Genomic DNA, 20,000 nt, shown 5'->3' with positions numbered 1-20,000 from the left:
CCATTACAAGCACAAATTGGAGAACAGAACAGGGATTCAGTGGGATTAAAGAAAGCGGTACAACTTCTGGAGGAAGTGGCAAGGAGACGTACAAATAAGACAGATTTGTTTGTGGAAGTTGAGGCTGGTAAGAAAACTCCTAAGTGCCTTCAGTCTACTTAACAAGTAATCATCTAATGAAACAAAACAGAGCTGACACTTGCTATTCTCTAGGGAGTGTCTGTGACTAAGAATAATTGACCGCTTGTCTTATAAGCAGCCTAGGTTTGTCAGGATGGAAGGACTTGTGCATGCAGAGCAGAACCAGAAAGCGTTCTTGTCTTAAAGAATTTTCCAACACAGTGGAGATGTATCGGATAGTATATTTGGCACACCTAAATATGTAAACCAGAGTGCTGTCCTCTTTAGAGTCTCATGTAATTGTGACATCTATAAATTCCTTGCTTCACTTTCATCCAAGGGATGCTACTTTTGAAATTATCTGGCCACAGTGTCACAGCTTGCAATGAACTTACGAGTGGTAAGTGGTAAGCTGCTCTTCAGTCTGTGTGTTACTCCTGTCCTTTTAGATTCCGGAGTTTCCCACTCGGTTAACACTGGTGACAGACCACATGGCCGCTCTTGCTTGCATGTCTCCTAAGTTGCACCTGAGAGACTGGGCTGTTAGCATCTGTGTTTTAAGGTAGTCGTAATTGCATTACTACTAAAAATAGGTTTTGAGAGCTCATCCTCCCTCCTCCCACTATCACACACCGGTTGCCCGGATTTGGAAAATTAATCTCTGAAAAAAGATTTTTAATGAAAAAATGGCAGCCGTAACTATTCAGAGTCATTAATTAACATGCTTAGAAAGTTGCGAAGTGTTTGGAAGTAACCAAAACAAGGCTTAATAATAAGAGGCTCACTAAGGTGAAATTTGACTTCTGGATGTTTGTAATGGCAGGACTTTGATGCTTTGATCTAAGACCAGCAGAATTCTTCTGTGGTCTCCAGTGGATCTTCATGTCACTTTCTTGTGTAGGAATTTGTTTAAATACGTTTTCTGAGGATTCAGTTGAAGTAGAGTTCCTGGCAGCAGAGTAGGTAGTTTAAAAAGTGTTTTCAAACCTGCAAAAGTTGGAGAGAGATTTTGTTCATCCTCACTTTCTTTTTGTTCTAGGATTATTTTGGTTAGTGTGAGTTTTATTTAGCTACATTTGACCCATTTGAAACTGAACATCGAGGGCTAACTGCTATTTTAAAACAGGAAAAATAAATCCAGGGGCACCTCACCTGTTTTTTTCTACAGGTCTAATATCTCAAAACGAAGTTAGTTCCTAATGAAGTAGCTGGGGAAAAGAAATCTTTGTTTGGAACCAGATCACAGAGCTTTATAACTTTGAGGTATTTGTCTGAGACCAAAATAGATGGAGAAAACCCATCTCTGTTTTTATATTCATTGTAATGACATTATACTTGTATAGCAAATTTTAACTTGTTTTTTTCCTGGTCTGCCTTAACAGTGGATAAGGATGTATCATTTTCCTTAATGAGCAGTATAATAGTCTTTGTGCTTTTGTTAGGCACTGTTTAGAGTTGATGCTGCTTATGGTTGTATTTTACTTGTTCCAGAGCACTGTCTCTACCTGTGTTCATAACTTTTTCACAGGTACTGTTCATAGGATTGTTTTTCCACCTGGAAATGTGAGTGTATGTCCTTCTTCTCCTTCAGTGCTAAGCCAGTATGCGGATTGTCTGCTGTTCTACTTTCTTGGGTAACAGGTAATTTAGTTTTACCAAAAGTTAGAAGTTCTCTATTCCTCAGGACTTTTGACTCTGTAGCCTAATTTTACTTAGGTCTGATGAATATGGTTGTGATCCCCGTCTATTCACCGCACCCCCACCCCCACCCCCACCCTTGTGCCATTTTGTGAATTTTCTGTCTTACTCTTCCATCAACAAAGCTCATTGCAATTCTTGGCTTAATGATGAATTGCTCTTTATGGTTTAAAATATTTACTGGCATTGAATCTCTGGAGTATTTTTCTTTTCAGCCTTCATGTTTTTTAAGTATTTTTAACCGTAATCTGTTGTGTCTACTCTTCTGTGATTCTGTGGTTTCTTTGAGTGTCGGGAATTTTTAGGGTATCTGTTTTATCCTTCTTGAGAGTCATGATCTGTTTTGCCAATACTGCCTTTGGTAGGAGTATGCAGTTGACTTGGGTACCCAAATGAAATCAGGTAGGCTAAAAAAAATGGAGTAGTGAAAGTTACATTACAGATCCTCTGGCATGTTCACTTTTTAGCTCTTTATGATGTCTTAATTTAGTCAAGCACCTCAGAGGAGGCAAGAATTCTTACTAGGCCTTAAATCCTATTTAAAGTTGGATGCAAGGGTAGATGACACGTACCTTTCCATAGTACTTGTACAACACATCTCTGAGGTATTTTACATCTCCATGGCATTCTAATGAGGTATATAGTGAAACATCTTAGGTATAAAAACTAGTGCACTACAAAAATCATATAGTTGGCTTATGATTTCTCTGAAGCCCCATTGTGGCTCTTCTTTGGGAGCTCAAGTCTTAACTTTTTCTGCTTATTCACAAGATCATCTGCTTAAGAAGAAAGCTTAGTGGTGTAAGTCAGGAAATAATGCACACAGTTTGTTACTTGGAAATATTGGTTTCCTAAAAAAATGGTTCAAGCATTTTTATAGAAAAGTAATTTTTGTAAAGTTGTCTTTTTTTCCTAAATAACTTATCCAACTGTTAAACAGTTTCAAAGTGAAGTTAATCAATACCCTGTGCTTTTAGTTCCTTAATTCCTTTGATCTTTATGCCATGCTGTTTTACCATTAGAGTTAAGACAAAGTAATGAACCAGAGAATGAGAAGCGAAAAAAAAAAGTTGCTTGCTTCATTGACAATAGACCAGTTATCTTTCTTTAGTTCCTTTTTTTTTTTTTTTAAGGTACTAGGATAGGAGTCTTTGTTTTTTTTCCCCAGTCACTTTTTGCAGCCTATATTTTATATTTATTTTATTGTAGAATTTAATTATTCCCTCAATATTTAATGGAGCCATTTATTTTGTCTACTTCATTGAATTCCATGCAAGTGCAAGAATTATAAACCACACTAGTCTGAAGCTACAGAGGGATTTAATTTGGTCATGATCTGTCTCCTCCCTCCTCCATCCTTTTATAAAGGTACTTGTTTTGTACCACTTGGCAGCTACTCTCCCTCTTCCCTTTTTTAATTATATTTTCAGATACAAATTAGAATAATTATTTTAAGACTTTGTGTGGGAATCTGGGATCTGAAAGGTATTGAATAGTAGATAATGTATTTTGTTTATATTCACACAGTTGGATAATTACATGCTTCTTTACTAGATGAGGCCAAGATAAAGAAAATGTCCATTGTGCAATTGGCATTTTAGGTTTCCTTTAAATAGAAAGCAAGTTACACAGCAGTTAAAGGTGTTTTAATTTTTTTTGCTTTTTTCCTTTTAACATTAAGGAATAGTACATGTGTTGCAAAATTAAATAGCCAAGTCAAAAGGAGTATGAGAAGAGTATTTTTCTCATTTGACTTCTGGCAGTGCTAATAGAAATCCTTCTCATGGGCAACACTCCATAGGGAAAAAATCTGAATTTAGAACCCTGTTTTAAACAGGGTTTAAAAAAACGTATTTTTATTATTTCCAAAATCAGATCACAGTCTAAGTCCAACCTGGCTTTAAAAGCAGTTTGTATGTGGCTTGACCTCATAAAATTGATTTTTTTTTTGTAATTTGCAAATATTTGCATATGGAGGCTTTTTTTAAATTCAGAAGTTAAAGTTTTTCATTAAATGTTTGAAAAGTTTAGAAAAGTAGGAGAGACATATTACTAACCTTCCAAATCCAGCCACTGTTAATATTTTGATGTATTTACATAGTTGTTCATGCTACATAACCCATTTTATTTTGTGCTTAAGGTTTTTTCCAAGTTATTACATAGCTTTTATGAACATAATTTTTAAGGGCTACGTAATATTCTATTGAGTGGATTGTACCATAGCTTACTTACCTGTTTTCTAGTTATTAGCTTTTCTCTTTTTCCTCTAAAAAAGATAATGCTTTGATGAAAATCTTTGTGCAAAAACATTTTACCTTTCTAGTTCAGAATATTTCCTTAGAGTAAGTTTCGAAAAGTGAAGTTGCTGGAACAAAAGATAGTATTTTTAAGGCTTTTAGAGGTTCTTTACTAAGTGAGTGAATGATTTTTTTTTTTTTTTTTTGTCAGTGTGAAATGTTTGTATTTGGAGAAGAGGGAAGGAAATCTCTGTTTGCTGACTCATGTTTTTATTTTGCACTTTAAACTGATAAGGCCACTTAGCTTTTGACATAAACTAAAGCAGGAAGTACAAAAACGGGCAGAAAAAAAATGAGCTGTCTTGCCAAGGCCACAGTATCATGGACTCATTGGTAGGTGACTTGTTTGACTTGTATATTAAAAAAATACTTAACTCAAGTAGACAGATATTAGTCATCGGCTGGCATTTTGTTTCATCTACGCACATTTATATGTAAAGGTTTGTGATCTTGCCACTTTTAATTTTTGTGAAGTGGCATTGGGACAGTCCCTCCAGTTGGCTCCTGCAGTGTTTAGAGGTAGCGGTTTGTTTTTTGTTCTCTGTATGGAGAAGTCTTCCTGTATTAAGGCTATCACCTTGGCTGTCTCTGTGAAACACAGATTAGATCTGTAGGTCTAATCACAGCATTGCTGTGATAGAAAACCTTCCACTTGTCTACGGGATAAGATGTATCACAGGCCCTTCATAGTCTTGCCCCTGCCCTTCTTATCAGCCCTGTGTCATCGCCAGCCACCGTGAGCCCTGCATTTCTATTTTGCGTCTGTTAGAACTAGCAGTTTGTTTTATTTTTTTAATATAATTTATTGTCAAATTGGCTTCCATGCAACACCTAGTGCTCATCCCAACAAGTGCCCACCTCAGTGCCCACCACCCACTTTCCCCTCTCCCGCACCCCCCATCAACCCTCAGTTTGTTCTCTGTATTTAAGAGTCTCTTATGGTTTGCCTCCCTCCCTCTCTGTTTGTAACTTTTTTTTTTCTCCCCCCAAACCAGCAGTTTAGACAAGTGGCTAAAATATTGAGGCTCTAGAGAGCACAGATTCAGACCCTGGCTCTGGCATACAGCTGTGTCTGTAAACTTTGGGCAACTTATTTCACTTTTCTGTATTTCACTTCCCTTACCTGTAAAAAGAGGGAAACGATAGTGTTTACTCAGAGGGTTTGTTGTAAAGGTTACACTAGTTAGTAGATCCAAAGTGTCGGGACAGTGTCTGTCAGGTAGCGATAGCTCAAAATGTTAGCTCTGTTGTTTCATAAAATTCTACTCATCCTTTAAGACCTCTCTGGGAAAACTTCCTGAAATCCTTGGAATTAATTTTCTTCTCTTATATATTATTGTTTACACGCATTTTAGAGCTTTCCTCGGACAGTGTTCTAGTTAGTTCCTGGTGGGCAAATGCACAGTACATGGGCCTCCACTTCTACTCCTGTGCTCATGTTCTACCTTGGTATATAGTCACAGTGTGATCCTTCTGGATGACTCCCTGGAGGTGGCCTAACACTTCTCAACCCAATCCTTTAGCGTTAGCATGGACACCAACTTGCCGCAGAGAGCGTTGTTGACTTCCTGGCTCTTTTCTCAGCTTGTGAGCCCCTTTAGGATGCAGACATTTTTGCCCCTGTCCCTGTATATCTATAGCACAGTGCCAAACACTTAGCAGGCACTCAGTATAGCTTTGTTGAATGAGTGTCAGTTTGAATAGTTAAAACAAAGGTCTTAAATGGTGGTTCTTAATCTCACCCCGCAACATACTTGCCTTGTATAACCCATCACTGATAGTGTTTGAAATAGCCCCTGGTGATTTTGATATAAACTCACCCCGTTCTATTTGAAAATCATTGGCTAAAATACAAAAAAGCGGTTATTGGAGTAGAAGAAAAGGCAATATAAAATAAGAAATACATTCCCTTCGTAATTTGTTATGAGAAGACTAGAAAGAGGTTGTCCTTGTTCTTTTGCAAAGCTAATCTAAAAGTAAATGATTATTTCAGTAGGTACACTCTGACCAAGTGTGACTTTGGATAGCAGCATGGCTTTGTTTTCTCTTTCCTTTTCTGTTAAATGAAATTAATACCAACTTCAATAGAACTGGCAAATTTGGGTAAAACTCTTTACTTTGAAAAAGGAAATAACTGATTCTCTACAGCCCATTGAGTAATATTTTTATTTAGTAATATTTACTCATAGTTTATTGAGTAAAGTTGGAGTTCCACGCTTGGCCTTCTGATTTGTTCAGGGAGCTAAATTATTTATTAAACATTTATTGAGAATCTGCTGGGTGCCAGGTACAGTGCTGGGCTCTGAGGATAGGAAGATACTAAGATTGAATTCCTCAGTCACTTTGCTGTAGTGAGGAACGCATGTAGACTACCACAAAGTAGCTCTAGATGTGCAGATTGCTGTGACAGCAGTTAGTAATCCTCCTTTTAACTTCCGAGGATCAGTAATGATTTCCCCTTTTATTCCTATTGTTACTAATTTGTGCCTTCACTTTTACTGACCAGTTTTGCTAGAGGTTTGTCCAATGTTATTAGTATTTCTTGAGAAGCAACTTTGATTTTGTAAGTTTTCTGTTATGCTTTTTTTTTTCCAATTTCTTATCATTTCTACTTTCTTTGAGTTTAATTTACTGTTCCTTTCCTTTTTCTTTGGTAGATACATAGACCATTAGTTTTCATCTTTTTTTTTCTAATACATGCATTTCAGACTATAAATTTTCCTTTAAGAATGGCTTGAGCCACATCCTGCAAGTTTTGATGTGTCATATTTTTATAATCATTAAGTTAAATATGTTTTTCAGTTTTCACTGTAGTTTCTTCTTTGACCCATGAGTTATTTAAGTGTAATTATTTTAGAAAACGATATTTTTGTTACTGATTTCTTATACTGTGCTCAAAGGCATATTGTTTGGTTTTGATATGTATAGAGATTTGCTTTATAGCTCTTTATATGGTCAATTTGGGTAAGTATTCTATGTATATTTGGAAGTATATTCTACAGTCATTGGGTACAGTGATCTATGTACATGAATTGGATCAAGTTTTTTTTACAAATGTTGTTAATCTTCAGTGTCTGTTGATTCTTGTTGACTTGTTATATCAGTTACCATTTTAATCTTCCACTAAGATTATGGGTTTGTCTGTTTGTCATTTTAATTCTGTCAGCTTATGCTTAATGTATATTGATACTTTTTACATGAAAATTTGAGGTTATGCTATATTCATGGTAGATCAACTCTTTTTTATTTCTTTTTTAATGTTTATTCATTTTTGGGAGACAGTGCAGGTGGGGGTGGGACAGAGAGAGAGGGAGACACAGAATCAGAAGCAGGCTCCAGGCTCTGAGCTGTCAGCACAGAGCCTGACGTGGGGCTTGAACTCACAAACCGTGATATCATGACCTGAGCTGAAGTCGGAGGCTTAACCACCTGAGCCACCCAGGTACCCCTAGATCAACTCTTTTAATGTTATGAAATATCCCTTTTTTAAATATCTGGTGATGCTTCTTATTTTTGAAGTCTGTTCTTTCTTATTGGATAGTTACAGCAGCTTTTTTGGTTAAAATATGCATAGTATATCTTTTTCCATCCTTTTTCTTTCAAACTTTCTCTGTCCTTCATATTTAATGTATGCCTCTTGTAAGTACATAGTAGAGTTAGGTATGATCCCCATCCATCCCTACCCATCTTTTACTTGCATATTTAGTGTGTTGATATTTAAATAATTAATGATACTTTTGGAATTAGATCTAAACCTATTGTTTTCTGTTTGTCCCACGTATTTGCTCTGTTTTTTTCTCTTAAATTCTTTGCAGTAATATTTTTTTTAAAAATCTGTGTTTTTTTTTAAATTCTCTGGATGAATCATATTTTTAAAAAGAATTCTATATTGTATAAGTTATCTATTACCTTTTTATAGTTTTTTAAATTATTATTAAGACAAGACTTATCAATAATAATTCAGTGCTTTATCACAGCCTGGGTAATACAGGGACCATAGAACACTAACTTCATTTACTCCCTTCTGTTTTGTTTTGTTTTTTCCATGCATTTTAATTCTATTTTTTAAATACCACAAGAGATTCCTATTATTGTTTTGTAAAGTTAGTACTCATTTAGACTTACCTTTATTTATCCTTCTGGAGCTCTTTGTTCTTTCCTCCATTCCTTGCTTCTTTCTGGGATCTTTTTCCTTCTGTTTCACAAATTCCTGTCAGAAGTCAGTTCTCTCAGATTTTGTATGCTGTAAAACACATTTATTTTACAATCACTATTGCATGATTTTTCCACTAAGTATAGAATTCTAAGTTACTAGTTGTTTGTTTACATTTGCACGCTGATGATTGCCTTCTTGTTTCCATTGTTTCTGTTGGAATGTCAGCTGTCAGCCTTATTGTACTTACTATAGAATAATAAGGTGTCTTTTTAAAGTTTTTTGTTACAGGTTTTCAGCAATTTTACTGTGATATGATCCATCAAAACTTGTGGGTTTCTTTATATTTATCCTTGTTGGGATTTGTAGGGCTTCATGAACTGTGTCTAGATGTCTGTTGTCAGTTTTGGAAAATCCTTGGCCAGTATCTACAAATATTGCCTCTGCAACAGTTTTCTCTCCTCTATTCCCACCAATTAAGATGATTTGAGAAAAAAAAAAAAAGATGAATTCAGGCCATGTTTCAGTATAAAAACTGGTCCATTTCATTTTTTGCCCTTACACTAGAGCATGCCCCTTTGGGGTCTCCCCCTATGAGGCCACTGAAATCTCTGCTTCATTCTTGAGCCCCCTTCAGCTCAGCTACCAGGCCTCTTGCTACTTACAGTGCAGGCATTGGTAAGGGCCCTGAGAAGAGGAGCAGAAGAGAACGTTCTGCTCACTTCATTGCTTTTCTGTTCTAAGCATCTTGGCCCTCTAGTCCTGAGGACCTTGGTTGCTCTTTGATGTATTTAAAATTAAAGTGGGGCGTTTTTGTTTGTTTATATTTTATTAGCTTTTAGAGTGATTCTTGGGAGGAGGTTGGTGTGATACATGCTCTACTATATCTTAGCTGGAATTTGTGCAAAGTTTCCCTCTTTAAGCTTTCTCACCTTTTCTGTTTTTGTCTGGTGAGGAGTAACTGGAAGGCTTGATTGAGACAGCTGGACTAAAGAATTTGGTACAGTATATGTTCATGTGCTCCATTCCTTTCCTATCAATAAAAACCAAATTTCCTACTTTACTTGCCCTGTGGCCCATAGGCACAGGCTTGTTTACTGAATAAATACCCTAAAATCTTATAATGTTTACATAGTAGAAATAGAACTACTTTTTCTTTTAGCATAAAGATACTTGAAGAATAAACCAAAAACAGATGTTAAGACCACTGTATGTTTTTCTGTCACTTTCAGTTTTTGTTGCTTGAGGTCTGTTTTGAAATACATTTTTAGAGCTTCTCAATGAATCTGAGTGTAAAGCATTACAATATTGTTGATAACTTGGACTTTTTTGCACAAAGGTGTCTACTGCTTCTATCTCAGAACAGTAACTTACTACTTTTTAAACTGTGTCTCTGTAAAATAGCAACGACTGTATTACCTCACTGTGAAGACTGTTTAAAAAAACTAAGTGTTAGTCTGCTTGGGCCGCCGCAACAGAATACCTCAGACTGGGTGGCTTAAACAGTAGAAATTTATTCTCACAGTTCTGGAGGCTGGGAATACCAAGATCAAGGGTCCGGTCAGTTTGATTTCTGGTGAGAGCTCTGCCACAGGCTTGTAGACGGCTGTCTTCTCTCTGAGTCTTCACATAGCCTCTCCTCAGTGTGTGTGCAAAGTGGGGGAGCCCTTCCTCTTGTAGAGCCACCAGTCTTACCAGATCATGGCCCCTCTCGTATGACCTCATTTAACCTTAGTTACTTCCTTAGAGGCTCCATCTCCAAATACAGTTGCAGTGGGGGTTATGGCTTCAACATGAATTTTAGGGAGGACATGATTCTGTCCATAACATATTGTAATACATAAAAGTACTTAAAATAGTACCTGGCCCATAGTAATTGTGCAGTGAATTGTGGTTTTGTAGTAGCGAGTATTTTAAACATTTTTTCCCCCTTTTTTCTTTTCTAGGTGCTGACTTTGGATTACTTTTTAAAGCACTAGGCATGGTAATTTCTACTTTTTGGGACCTCAAAACCAAGAAGCTACAGAGAATCCTATGTCAATAAAGTGAAATCTCTTCCGTTGTGCTTTTGCATTTGGAGACTCCTGTATTTTCCCGTACACAAGGAGTGTAGAACTAGTGTGGTCATTATGAACGTGACAAGTTTATTTTCCTTCACAAGTCCAGCTGTGAAGAGACTTCTTGGGTGGAAACAGGGTGATGAAGAAGAAAAATGGGCAGAGAAAGCTGTTGATGCTTTGGTGAAAAAACTGAAGAAAAAGAAAGGTGCCATGGAGGAACTGGAAAAGGCCTTGAGCTGCCCAGGGCAGCCAAGTAACTGTGTCACCATCCCCCGCTCTCTGGATGGCAGGCTGCAAGTTTCCCACCGGAAGGGACTGCCTCATGTCATTTACTGCCGAGTGTGGCGTTGGCCCGATCTTCAGAGCCACCATGAACTAAAACCACTGGAATGCTGTGAGTTTCCTTTTGGTTCCAAGCAGAAGGAAGTGTGCATCAATCCCTACCACTATAAGCGAGTAGAAAGTCCTGGTAAGTGAGTCCTTTTATATTGATGTATTTAGCAGATTCGTGTTGTTTAAAATACGAAAATAATCCGTTTCCATGTTTTTAGTTGTGATTTTTATTACTTTTTTTACAAAAGTTTATTTATTTTGAGAGGGAGAGAGCGCATGTGGGAGGGGCAGAGAGAGAGAATCCCAAGCAGGCTCCGTGCTGCCAGCGCAGAGCCTGATACAGGGCTTGAATGAACCGTGAGATCATGACCCGAGCTGAAACCAAGAGTGGGATGCTTAACTGACTGAGCCCCCCAGGCGCCCCTAGTTGTGATTTTTAAATATTAGGGGAAAATGTGCCAGCCCTTGAAGATTTTGTACTTTCTAACAACTTAGTCCTCTCTAGTTAATTTTGTGTCTTAGGAGCGAGGCAAAATTGTCATAGCAGTACTGACAACTCTAATTATGAATGAATGAATGGTTTTCTTTCTAAATTTATTTTTTATGTTTCTCATTGGTCCTCTGAATTTCTCTAGATAAACTTAGCTGTGATTTTATTACAGAGGAATAAAATTCAGAAAGAGAAGAAACATGGGGTTGCCATCTGTGTACTTGAGGGAAATACATCTTTAGTGCAATTGCTAATGACTAGTACCACTTTATTTTTAAAGATAGCATCTTTTGGGGGAACTGGGTGGCTCAGTCGGTTGGGCATCTGACTTCAGCTCAGGTCATGATCTCGCAGTTCGTGGGTTTGAGCCCCTCATCGGGCTCTGTGCTGACGGCTCAGAGCCTGGAGCCTGCTTCGGATTCTGTGTCTCCCTCTCTCTCTGACCCTCCCCTGTTCATGCTCTGTCTCTCTCTGTCTCAAAAATAAATAAACGTTAAAAAAAAAAAATTTTTAAAAGATAGCATCTTTTATCATCTCTGGTGGAATTTTGCTTCCTGTGGAGGATATGAGGGAATTCTATCTGCTGTGGAATCATTAGATGCTATTAATTTAGAGGATATTCCTAGTTTTTAACGTGTATGACCTTTTTTGAGGGTATAATATGTGTTAAAATTTGTATGGTTTTGCCCTCAAATTAGAATCCCCATTCTAGACAGTTTGCATCAATTGGAAAGTAATTAGACAGCCTTAAGCACTTAAATATCTCATTGTCAGATTGGAACCCATTTTGTTGATGGATTCGTTATTAATGATTTCTGGTTACCAAGGGTTCCTGAATGAAGCTGTGCATTAGAATCACATGGCTCCCCTCCCAGACATTCTGATTCTGGCACAGCCTTGTAATCCATGTTTTTAACAAATATTTCAGATGGTGTCGAGTAGCTATTGGACTGGTGTTGGAAACTACTATGCTAGATCATGTAGTAACATTCTCAAATAAAAGGCATTCTGGGGGCGCCTGGGTGGTGCAGCCGGTTAAGCGTCCGACTTCAGCCAGGTCACGATCTCACGGTCCGTGAGTTCGAGCCCCACGTCAGGCTCTGGGCTGATGACTCGGAGCCTGGAGCCTGTTTCCGATTCTGTGTCTCCCTCTCTCTCTGCCCCTCCCCGTTCATGCTCTGTCTCTCTCTGTCCCAAAAAAAAAAAAAAAAAGGCATTCTGTTTTTGTGGGTTTTTTAAAAAAAGTTTTTGGTTTTTCATGGAATATTTAAGACCTACAAAAAGAGTTTAAAGACTAGGGAATAGTATAATAATAAACACCTCTGTATCCACTTAGCCTGAGAAATAAAAGATTACAAATAAAACCCAAACTCTAGGTTTGGCCTCTCTGATTCAGTTTTCAGTAACTATTCTGAATTTTTTGCTTAAAATTTGATGTCATCATTCCCATGTGTATTTTTATACTGTTATTATATATGTCTGAATCCATGACAACACATAATATTATTTTATATGTTTAGAAGAGTTACCGATATTGGAACATCCTTCCACAACTTGTTATGTTCATTCAACATTATATTTTTGTGGTTTCTGTATTATATTCTTTTGGATTACCTTGTCAAGTTCTGTGAAAAATCCTCTGGAAATTTTTTTGGAATTTCATTGGTTTCATTTGCAAAGGATTGACTTAATTTTGCATTTTCTACATTTATTTAGGTCTTTTTCTTTAAGTTTCCTCCATATAATTCTTGTAGATCTTTCTTTAGATTTATGTCTAGATAACTAGTTGGTTTTTATTGTATCCATTTAAAAGTTACATTTTGTTAGACTTGATCTTTGCTAAGACTGCATTTGCTTTTTTCCACCAACTTTGCTGAATTCTTATTCTAAATTTTTTTTTTTAACATTTATTTATTATTGAGAGACAGAGACAGATGGTTAGCATGGGAAGGGCAGAGAGAGAGGGAGACACAGAATCTGAAGCAGGCTCCAGGCTCTGAGCTGTCGGCACAGAGCCCAACGCGGGGCTCAAACCCACAAACCGAAAGATCGTGACCTGAGACGAAGTCAGATGCTTAACCAACTGAGCCACCCAGGCGCCCCTGCTGAATTCTTATTCTAATGCAGACATTCTTTACTAACTATTATATGTGCTGTGAGGTAAATTAAAAAGCAGAAAGTCAACACAAAGATACATGGGCTTTTAGCCAGAAATTGAGATGGAGTTAAGAGTTTTGGAGAAGAAATAAACAGTGTATACAAGTAATATGTACAAACAAGATTATTTAGGTGTGTGATTTTTTTTGATTCACCATAGTAACTTTAAGGAGGTATACAGGGAAGATTCTAATCCTACTTCATTAATGATGAAACTGAGGTCCCTATAAATTTAAGTAACCTGTGTGTCAGACAATTAAGGTTCACTATGTCTTCTCCATCCACACTCCTGCCACTCTTCTCCACCCTTTCAGCAATTCATCTTGTGCCTCCTGACCCATCACTAGCTTCAGGCCAATATCTGCACTACAGAGAGAGTTCTTTAAGATGCGTGTTATGATCCTGTTACCTTCCTGTTTCCCATTGCTAGTACACAGAGCTCTGCACGTTCTGGTCCTGCCTGCCTGCTATTCCAGCTGCTTTGCCCATTCTTCCATATTTTGTGTGTTTGAGTCATATGGGAACGCTCTGTTCTTTTCCTCTGTCTGTAACTCGTTTCTCCTCCCTCTTTGTCTAGCTCACTCTTATTTATCCTTCAGTTCTAAGCTTAATGGGTTTCAGCTTTGCTGAGAAGTCTCTCTTGATTCCTCTTTTGCTACCCTCCTGATAGGGTAGTCTCTGTTTCCTGTAGCAATCTGAATTTCTTCATAATGTTCCTCACACTTACACTTGTCTTTTTGTTAGTCTTCCTGGCAAGATAGTAAATAAATAAAACTGTGAGGGTAGGGCCCATATGTATTATTAGCGTTTCTACTTTAAGCAGCTAGCACAGTTCAATAAATTTTTTTGGTTGTAATATCTTTGTATGGTCATTTGTCCATTTTTTGGAAATGAGTTTTCAGCTTGCCTATGCGCTCTGAACATCATCTTCCCTTGTTCGTTTATTTCACTACTTACAATGAAATAACACTATTACTAACACCTCTGACATGACGAAAAGTTTTTCTTTAGGTTAAAAATTAATACTGAGATGATTTTGTTGCTCTTAGTAACTTACTTATAGAAGGTTTGTTGGGGCAGGGGTGGGATGGGTGGAAAACCAGCTAAAATAAGGCATTTGAGACTACAGGTGACATTTTGTCGTCCCCCCCCCCCAACTGTTAGCCAAAAATCTTGTGAGGCATGCATAGAATAGTTCTAGAAAACTTTGAGGCTGAGGCCAAGATCTGTTGAATTTGAACACATCAGGATTTAGCTTATATTTTTCATATTATAAAGTGACTAATGTGGGAATAAGAACAAATGGCCTTTTTCCAGAGACCACTATGAAGCAGCCCCTGCACCTTGTGGGGGGAGGAGCAGAGAGAGAGAGAGAGAGAGAGGGAGACAGAGGATCTGAAGCAGGCTTTGTGATGACAGCAGTGAGCCCAATGTGGGGCTTGAACTCAAGATAAGTAAGATCATGACCTGAGCTGAAGTAGAACGCTCAACTGAGCCACCCAGGCACCTCAAGGGGTCTGGAATTCTAAGCTACAGATACACAGCTCTACACGGAATTACTTTGAACTATGTAACAACTTAGCTCAGATAAATTATTTCAAAGAGCAATTTAGCAGTTTAAGCATTAGTTAGGTCTCCCAGACTCGGTATTTTCTGCAGAGATTCCTGTTGAGATCTCTGGAGAAACATTCAACAAAAACTGGGTGTCTCTAGTTTAAAGGAGTGGTTTTCAAAGTATGTGTTCCCCAGACCAGCAGCATCAGCATCAGCATCACTCGGGACCATTTTAGAAATGCAAAGTTTTAGACCCTTGCACAGACCTACTGAACTGAACTGATTCCTGGGCCAGGAATCCATGTTTTGACAAGCTCTGTGGGTGATTCTGATGCAGGCTACAGTTTGAGAACCACTGGTTTAAGGTACCTAGACAAGTCAAGTCCAGTTGACTAGATGAAGTTGTCTTTTATCGAAAAGAGATGCTAATGGGTTTGTCTTTGAAGTTGTTTGTTCATCATTTTGAACTTTGCATGTTTTGTTACAGATATAAAATTGACCCGATCTTCCAGGACTTCCCTTCTCTCTAATATTCATTAAGATCAGCACTCTGATAAAATGTCATAAGGTGTATTTAAGGAGGTGGAGGAGTCGAGGAGAAAGGAATGCTTTGTTTTTGGCCCAATGCAGGTTTTAGAATTGTGAATGCTTTGTTTTTGGCCCAGTGCAGGTTTTAGAATTGTCCTTTTAATGTTCCTTTGACCAAAAATACTTTCTTTAATTGTTTTGAATGTTTATTTATTTTTGAAAGAGAGAGACACAGAGCAGGAGCAGGGAAGGGGCAGAGACAGAGGGAGACACAGAGCCTGACGCAGGGCTCAAACCCGCGAACCATGAGATCATGACCCAAGCCGAAGCTGGGTACTTAACTGACTGAGCCACCCAGGTGCCCCCAAAAATACTTTCATGGATTTAAGGAATTGTGTCTTTTCTTTAACCTATGTCATTTATTTTGTTATAAATAAAGAAGTCTAAAAATTACAGGGGGGGGAAAACCAGAAGTTACACAAGCACTGTGCAGTAACTTGTATTCATCATAGTTAACGATGGTAAAGAGTGTGAAATGGGGAAGAACCTTTCTGTTGGTGAAAGGTACTACCTTGACCATCACTGAAAAATTTATCTTTGGGAAAGTAAAAAAATATTAAGGATTTCTTTTTCTACAGTGTGTGAACAGTTACAGGAAAGAAAGTTCATGCAGTTTCTGACCGTGACCCTCTTGATGATGTAACAGGTGACTGTTTATTTGGACTTTTAGTAGCCTTTAGAATTAAGGCTAGTTATTAGTGGTTGGGTTAAATACAGGTTTTCCTTTTCTTTACCCAACTAAATGCTGACAGTCTTAAAGTAAGTCATCTAACTGTGGTATTAAGAAGACCATTCAATTGCTATCTGTGGATATTAACATGCCTTTATGGAGACTTCCTGTCATTAGCCTTATTTGTTTTTTATGTTTTTCACATCGTTCTTGAAAACTGTTTTCTGTACTTTAAACTTAATCAACTTGAAAGGCCGTATTAAACCTGAATTTGAAATTCTGAGATTTCTATTTCAGTCTTTAACACCCTGGAGTTAACCTTCTGGTGCTTCCATTTTTGGTAAAATGGCTCCCAGCTGTTAAACTATACCTAAAAGCCTCTTCACCTGTTGGCTGAATGAGAGTTTTGACTCTTTATCTGCCTCAGTCACCATGTAATTCGTGGCTTGGTAAATTTTATCTCAGAAAGTCTTAAAATTCTAGGAATGGAGAATGAATTTAGTGTTTGCCAGGGACTGAGAAGGGGGTGGGCAGGAGGGAAGTGGGTGTCACTGTAAAAGGGTGAAAACATGAGGGATCCTTGGGTTGATGGAAATTTTCTGCGTCTTAATGGTATTGATGTCTATATTGAAATTGTTTTATTATTCTATAGTTTTGCAAGATGTTACCATTGGATGAAACTGGATAAAGGTTAGGATTTCTCTGAATTATTTCTTACAACTGCATGTGAATGAGTCTACAGTTACTTCAATGTAACTGGGTTACAATCAGTTAAGCTGAGTCAGTTAAGCGTCTGACTTCGGCTCAGGTCATTATCTCATGGTTCCTGAGTTTGAGCCCCGCTTCGGGCCCTGTGCTGACAGCGCAGAGCCTGGAGCTTGCCTCACATTTTGTGTCTCCCTCTCTGCCCATTCCCCGCTCGCGCGCGCGCTCTCTCTCTCTCTCTCTCTCTCTCTCTCTCTCTCTCTCTCTCAAAAACAAACAAACATTTAAAAAAATTAAGTAAAATAAAAAATAGTGAACTGTGAAAAAGCCCCTAATTCACCTCAGGACTCAATCACACTACTGGTTTTCCTCAAGAAAACCATTGTACTTTGGTAAATGCAGCAAAGATGTTTATGTGTACTTGTTATTTTACACACAGATTATTAAAAAGACATATACTTAAGGATTGAGATTTAATAAAATTAATATTTTAAAAAACCAAAATGAAAATTTTTTTTTAATTGTGTCTCTTCATACTGCAAATGTGGTTTTACTTGAGCCAATGATGACAAAAACTTACATACAAGTAAAGATTTTTCCTTCTTAGGGTTGTGTTAGTATATTCATTTGGAAGATTGGAGTGGAGGAGAAGTATTGACTTTTCCTTCAAGTTTATCTGAATGGTGATACATAGGAGTCTGATAACTGAAGTTGTAAGCCAGATATCAAGATATAATCATTGATCCTGAAGATTTTGGATTAATTAACAAAATTAAGTCTAAAAATTAAAATAAAGCATTATGACGTGTGTATTAAGGTTCTCCAGAGTAATGGAACCACTAGGATATATATAGATATATGCATATAAGAAGTGATTTATTATAGGAATTGACTTACACAAGTATAGAGACCATAAAGTCCCGTGATCTGCTCTCTATAAGCTGAAGAGCCAGGAAGTGGGTGGTAGAAGTCTCAATCCTAGTCCAAAGGTCTGAGAACCGGAAGCATTGATTGTTTGAGGGCAGAAGATGGTGTCCCAGCTTACGCTAAAACACACACACACACACACACACACACACACACACATACACATACTTGCCTTTCCCCTGCCTTTTTGTTCTATTCAGGCACTAAACAGATTGGAGGATGTCCCCCTTGCATTAGTGAGAGCAACCATCTTTACCCAGTCTACTGATTGAAATGCTAATCTCCTCTGGGGACACACTCACATACACAGCCAGAAAAATGTTTTACAGCTATCTGGGCATCCTGTAGCCCAGGCACGCTGACACCTAAAATTAACCATCTTCCCCTATAATTATCTGCATCTAAATTTCTCTTCATTTAAACATTTATGGCACATATACAACTCCTCACGAACCGTGTTTGCCCAAGAAAGGCTGGTATGTGATGATAGCACAGGTTGCTAAATCAAATAGTATAAGTCGGGCAGGGGGGTGCAGTTAACTCTTAAAAGGCTGAGAGTGGTCATAAAAAAGCTCATTCATCTCTAACACATCTTGACATTGTGTTCCAGACTATGTGGTAGTGCAGATATATATGCAGATATATATGTATATTTCATTGTACCCAGGATTTAAATCAGCTTATAAGAAGACATACACTAAAGTAGAAAGTATTAGACCAGTGAAAACAAAATAAAATGGAAGGTCAAGACTAAGAGGAAAATAAACACATATGCATTCCGTAAGCGTTGCTATGATTGATATACAGCTCTATATAGCTTCTATATGTTTGTGTCTTAGTCTGGGTGGTTCTGTAATACTTTTGGTGTAGGAGAGAGATGTATATAATACTTAGGTGAAAGAAGAATGCTTTGAAAGCTGTAAGAGGAACATATCAAAGCATTTGTACCTGTGAAGGGGGGTGGTGGGGAAGAGACTTTGAGGCCCTTAGTAGAGGCTGCGTGCAGGAAGGATACCTTGGGGCAAGGAGAATGTCCCTGGCCTTTGCAGTTGCTCTTTCAGAGTCTACTCAGGGTTCCATTCTTTTGTCCATGTGGAAGTTCTTTTGAAAATTCTGCTTCTGTACAAGCTCAGTACACAACCAAGGGGGCATGGAGTTTAGATGATGAATTTTTCTCCAAGATATTATCATTGGCCTTTGACTTGTGTTTGATAATTTTATCATTGGCATCAACCATCTTACTAGAAACAGATGAAGTAGTATAATTATGCATAGGATTTTATACCCAAATCTTTTAGCAGATTCCATATTCTTAAAGGCAAAATGTGAAGTTTAATCTAATTCTTTTTTTTTTTCCCGAGCAACTGTTTTTAGTGCATTATTTGGGGGCATTGGTATTGTGCTATTTATTAATTGATGAACATAAGAAAGAGCAGTTACAATAGGTTACTTTTACAAAAATTGTAAAACTACATAAATTGAGGTAGATAACTGGACAATTATGTGATTTGTTTCTAGATGGGATTTTCTGTTGACAAATACACTTCAATTGGAAATAATTACGACTATACAGATTATACAAAGTATCTTCCTCATCCTTTTGCTTTCCTGACCATTATCTTCCACTTCATCCTTTTTCTGTCTCTGCAACATTAGGTGGGCAAGAGAAGGTATTTTCACATCTTTCTGATTCATTCAGATTCTGGCACTCTCCCATCTGCCATTGCTAGTTTATAGGGCCAAAGGAACACTCGCCCACTAGCAGTTGTTAAAAACAAAACACAAAAAGCATGGCTGATGAAGAAAAAACAGTTTTGAAAGCCATAAAAAGTTTGTCATAATAAGTGAAAGATGTAGTTATACAGTAATTGTAATTGTGTGAAAATAATATTTTAAATTAAAAGGAAAACCTTGGCTTCCAAGGAAGGCTAGCTAGCTTTGGGTGAAATAAAATGAGACCTGTGAGTTGTGCTTTTTGGCTTCTTATCCCCACATGTGGAACATCTTCAAACGGTGATTTTTTTTTTTTTTTTTTTTGTAGGCTTGTGAATGTTTTATGTGGTTGGGTATGGGAGTGACAGGTGATTTGCCCCATGTTGGAGTGCCCTGTGCTCTTGCTCTTGATGGATACTTGCAAACATGAGAGAATCAGAAGGGAAGATTGGCTTATTTAATGCCTAGGCTGATTATCTCAGTGTTAACTTCTAGCCTCCTTGGTATTAGATATCCAGAGGCTCAAAGAAGACTG

General features: G+C 37.6%; 1 protein-coding gene and 1 long non-coding RNA gene across 2 annotated transcripts in view; one reads left to right on the top strand and one right to left on the bottom strand.

Annotated features, from left to right (window-relative positions):
- The window catches only part of SMAD1 (SMAD family member 1), a 78,954-nt gene that overhangs the window by 21,214 nt on the left and 37,740 nt on the right, over positions 1–20,000 (top strand). The window contains exon 2 of the mRNA XM_023252779.2: positions 10,215–10,797. Coding sequence (XP_023108547.1) covers positions 10,398–10,797 — 400 coding nt within the window. The 5' untranslated portion in view covers positions 10,215–10,397. The remainder of the gene's footprint in view (positions 1–10,214; positions 10,798–20,000) is intronic.
- LOC123384923 lies at positions 779–8,501 on the bottom strand. Its single transcript, XR_006596714.1, has 2 exons — positions 8,241–8,501; positions 779–1,107 (listed from the first exon to the last, which is right to left on the bottom strand). It is a non-coding gene; the product is annotated as an uncharacterized LOC123384923 (long non-coding RNA).

This window comes from Felis catus, chromosome B1 (genome assembly GCF_018350175.1).
Source record: "Felis catus isolate Fca126 chromosome B1, F.catus_Fca126_mat1.0, whole genome shotgun sequence".
In the NCBI taxonomy this organism is placed as follows: domain Eukaryota; kingdom Metazoa; phylum Chordata; class Mammalia; order Carnivora; family Felidae; genus Felis; species Felis catus.
The sequence above is the reverse complement of the archived record's forward strand: the minus strand, read 5'-3'. Positions and strand labels throughout refer to the sequence as shown.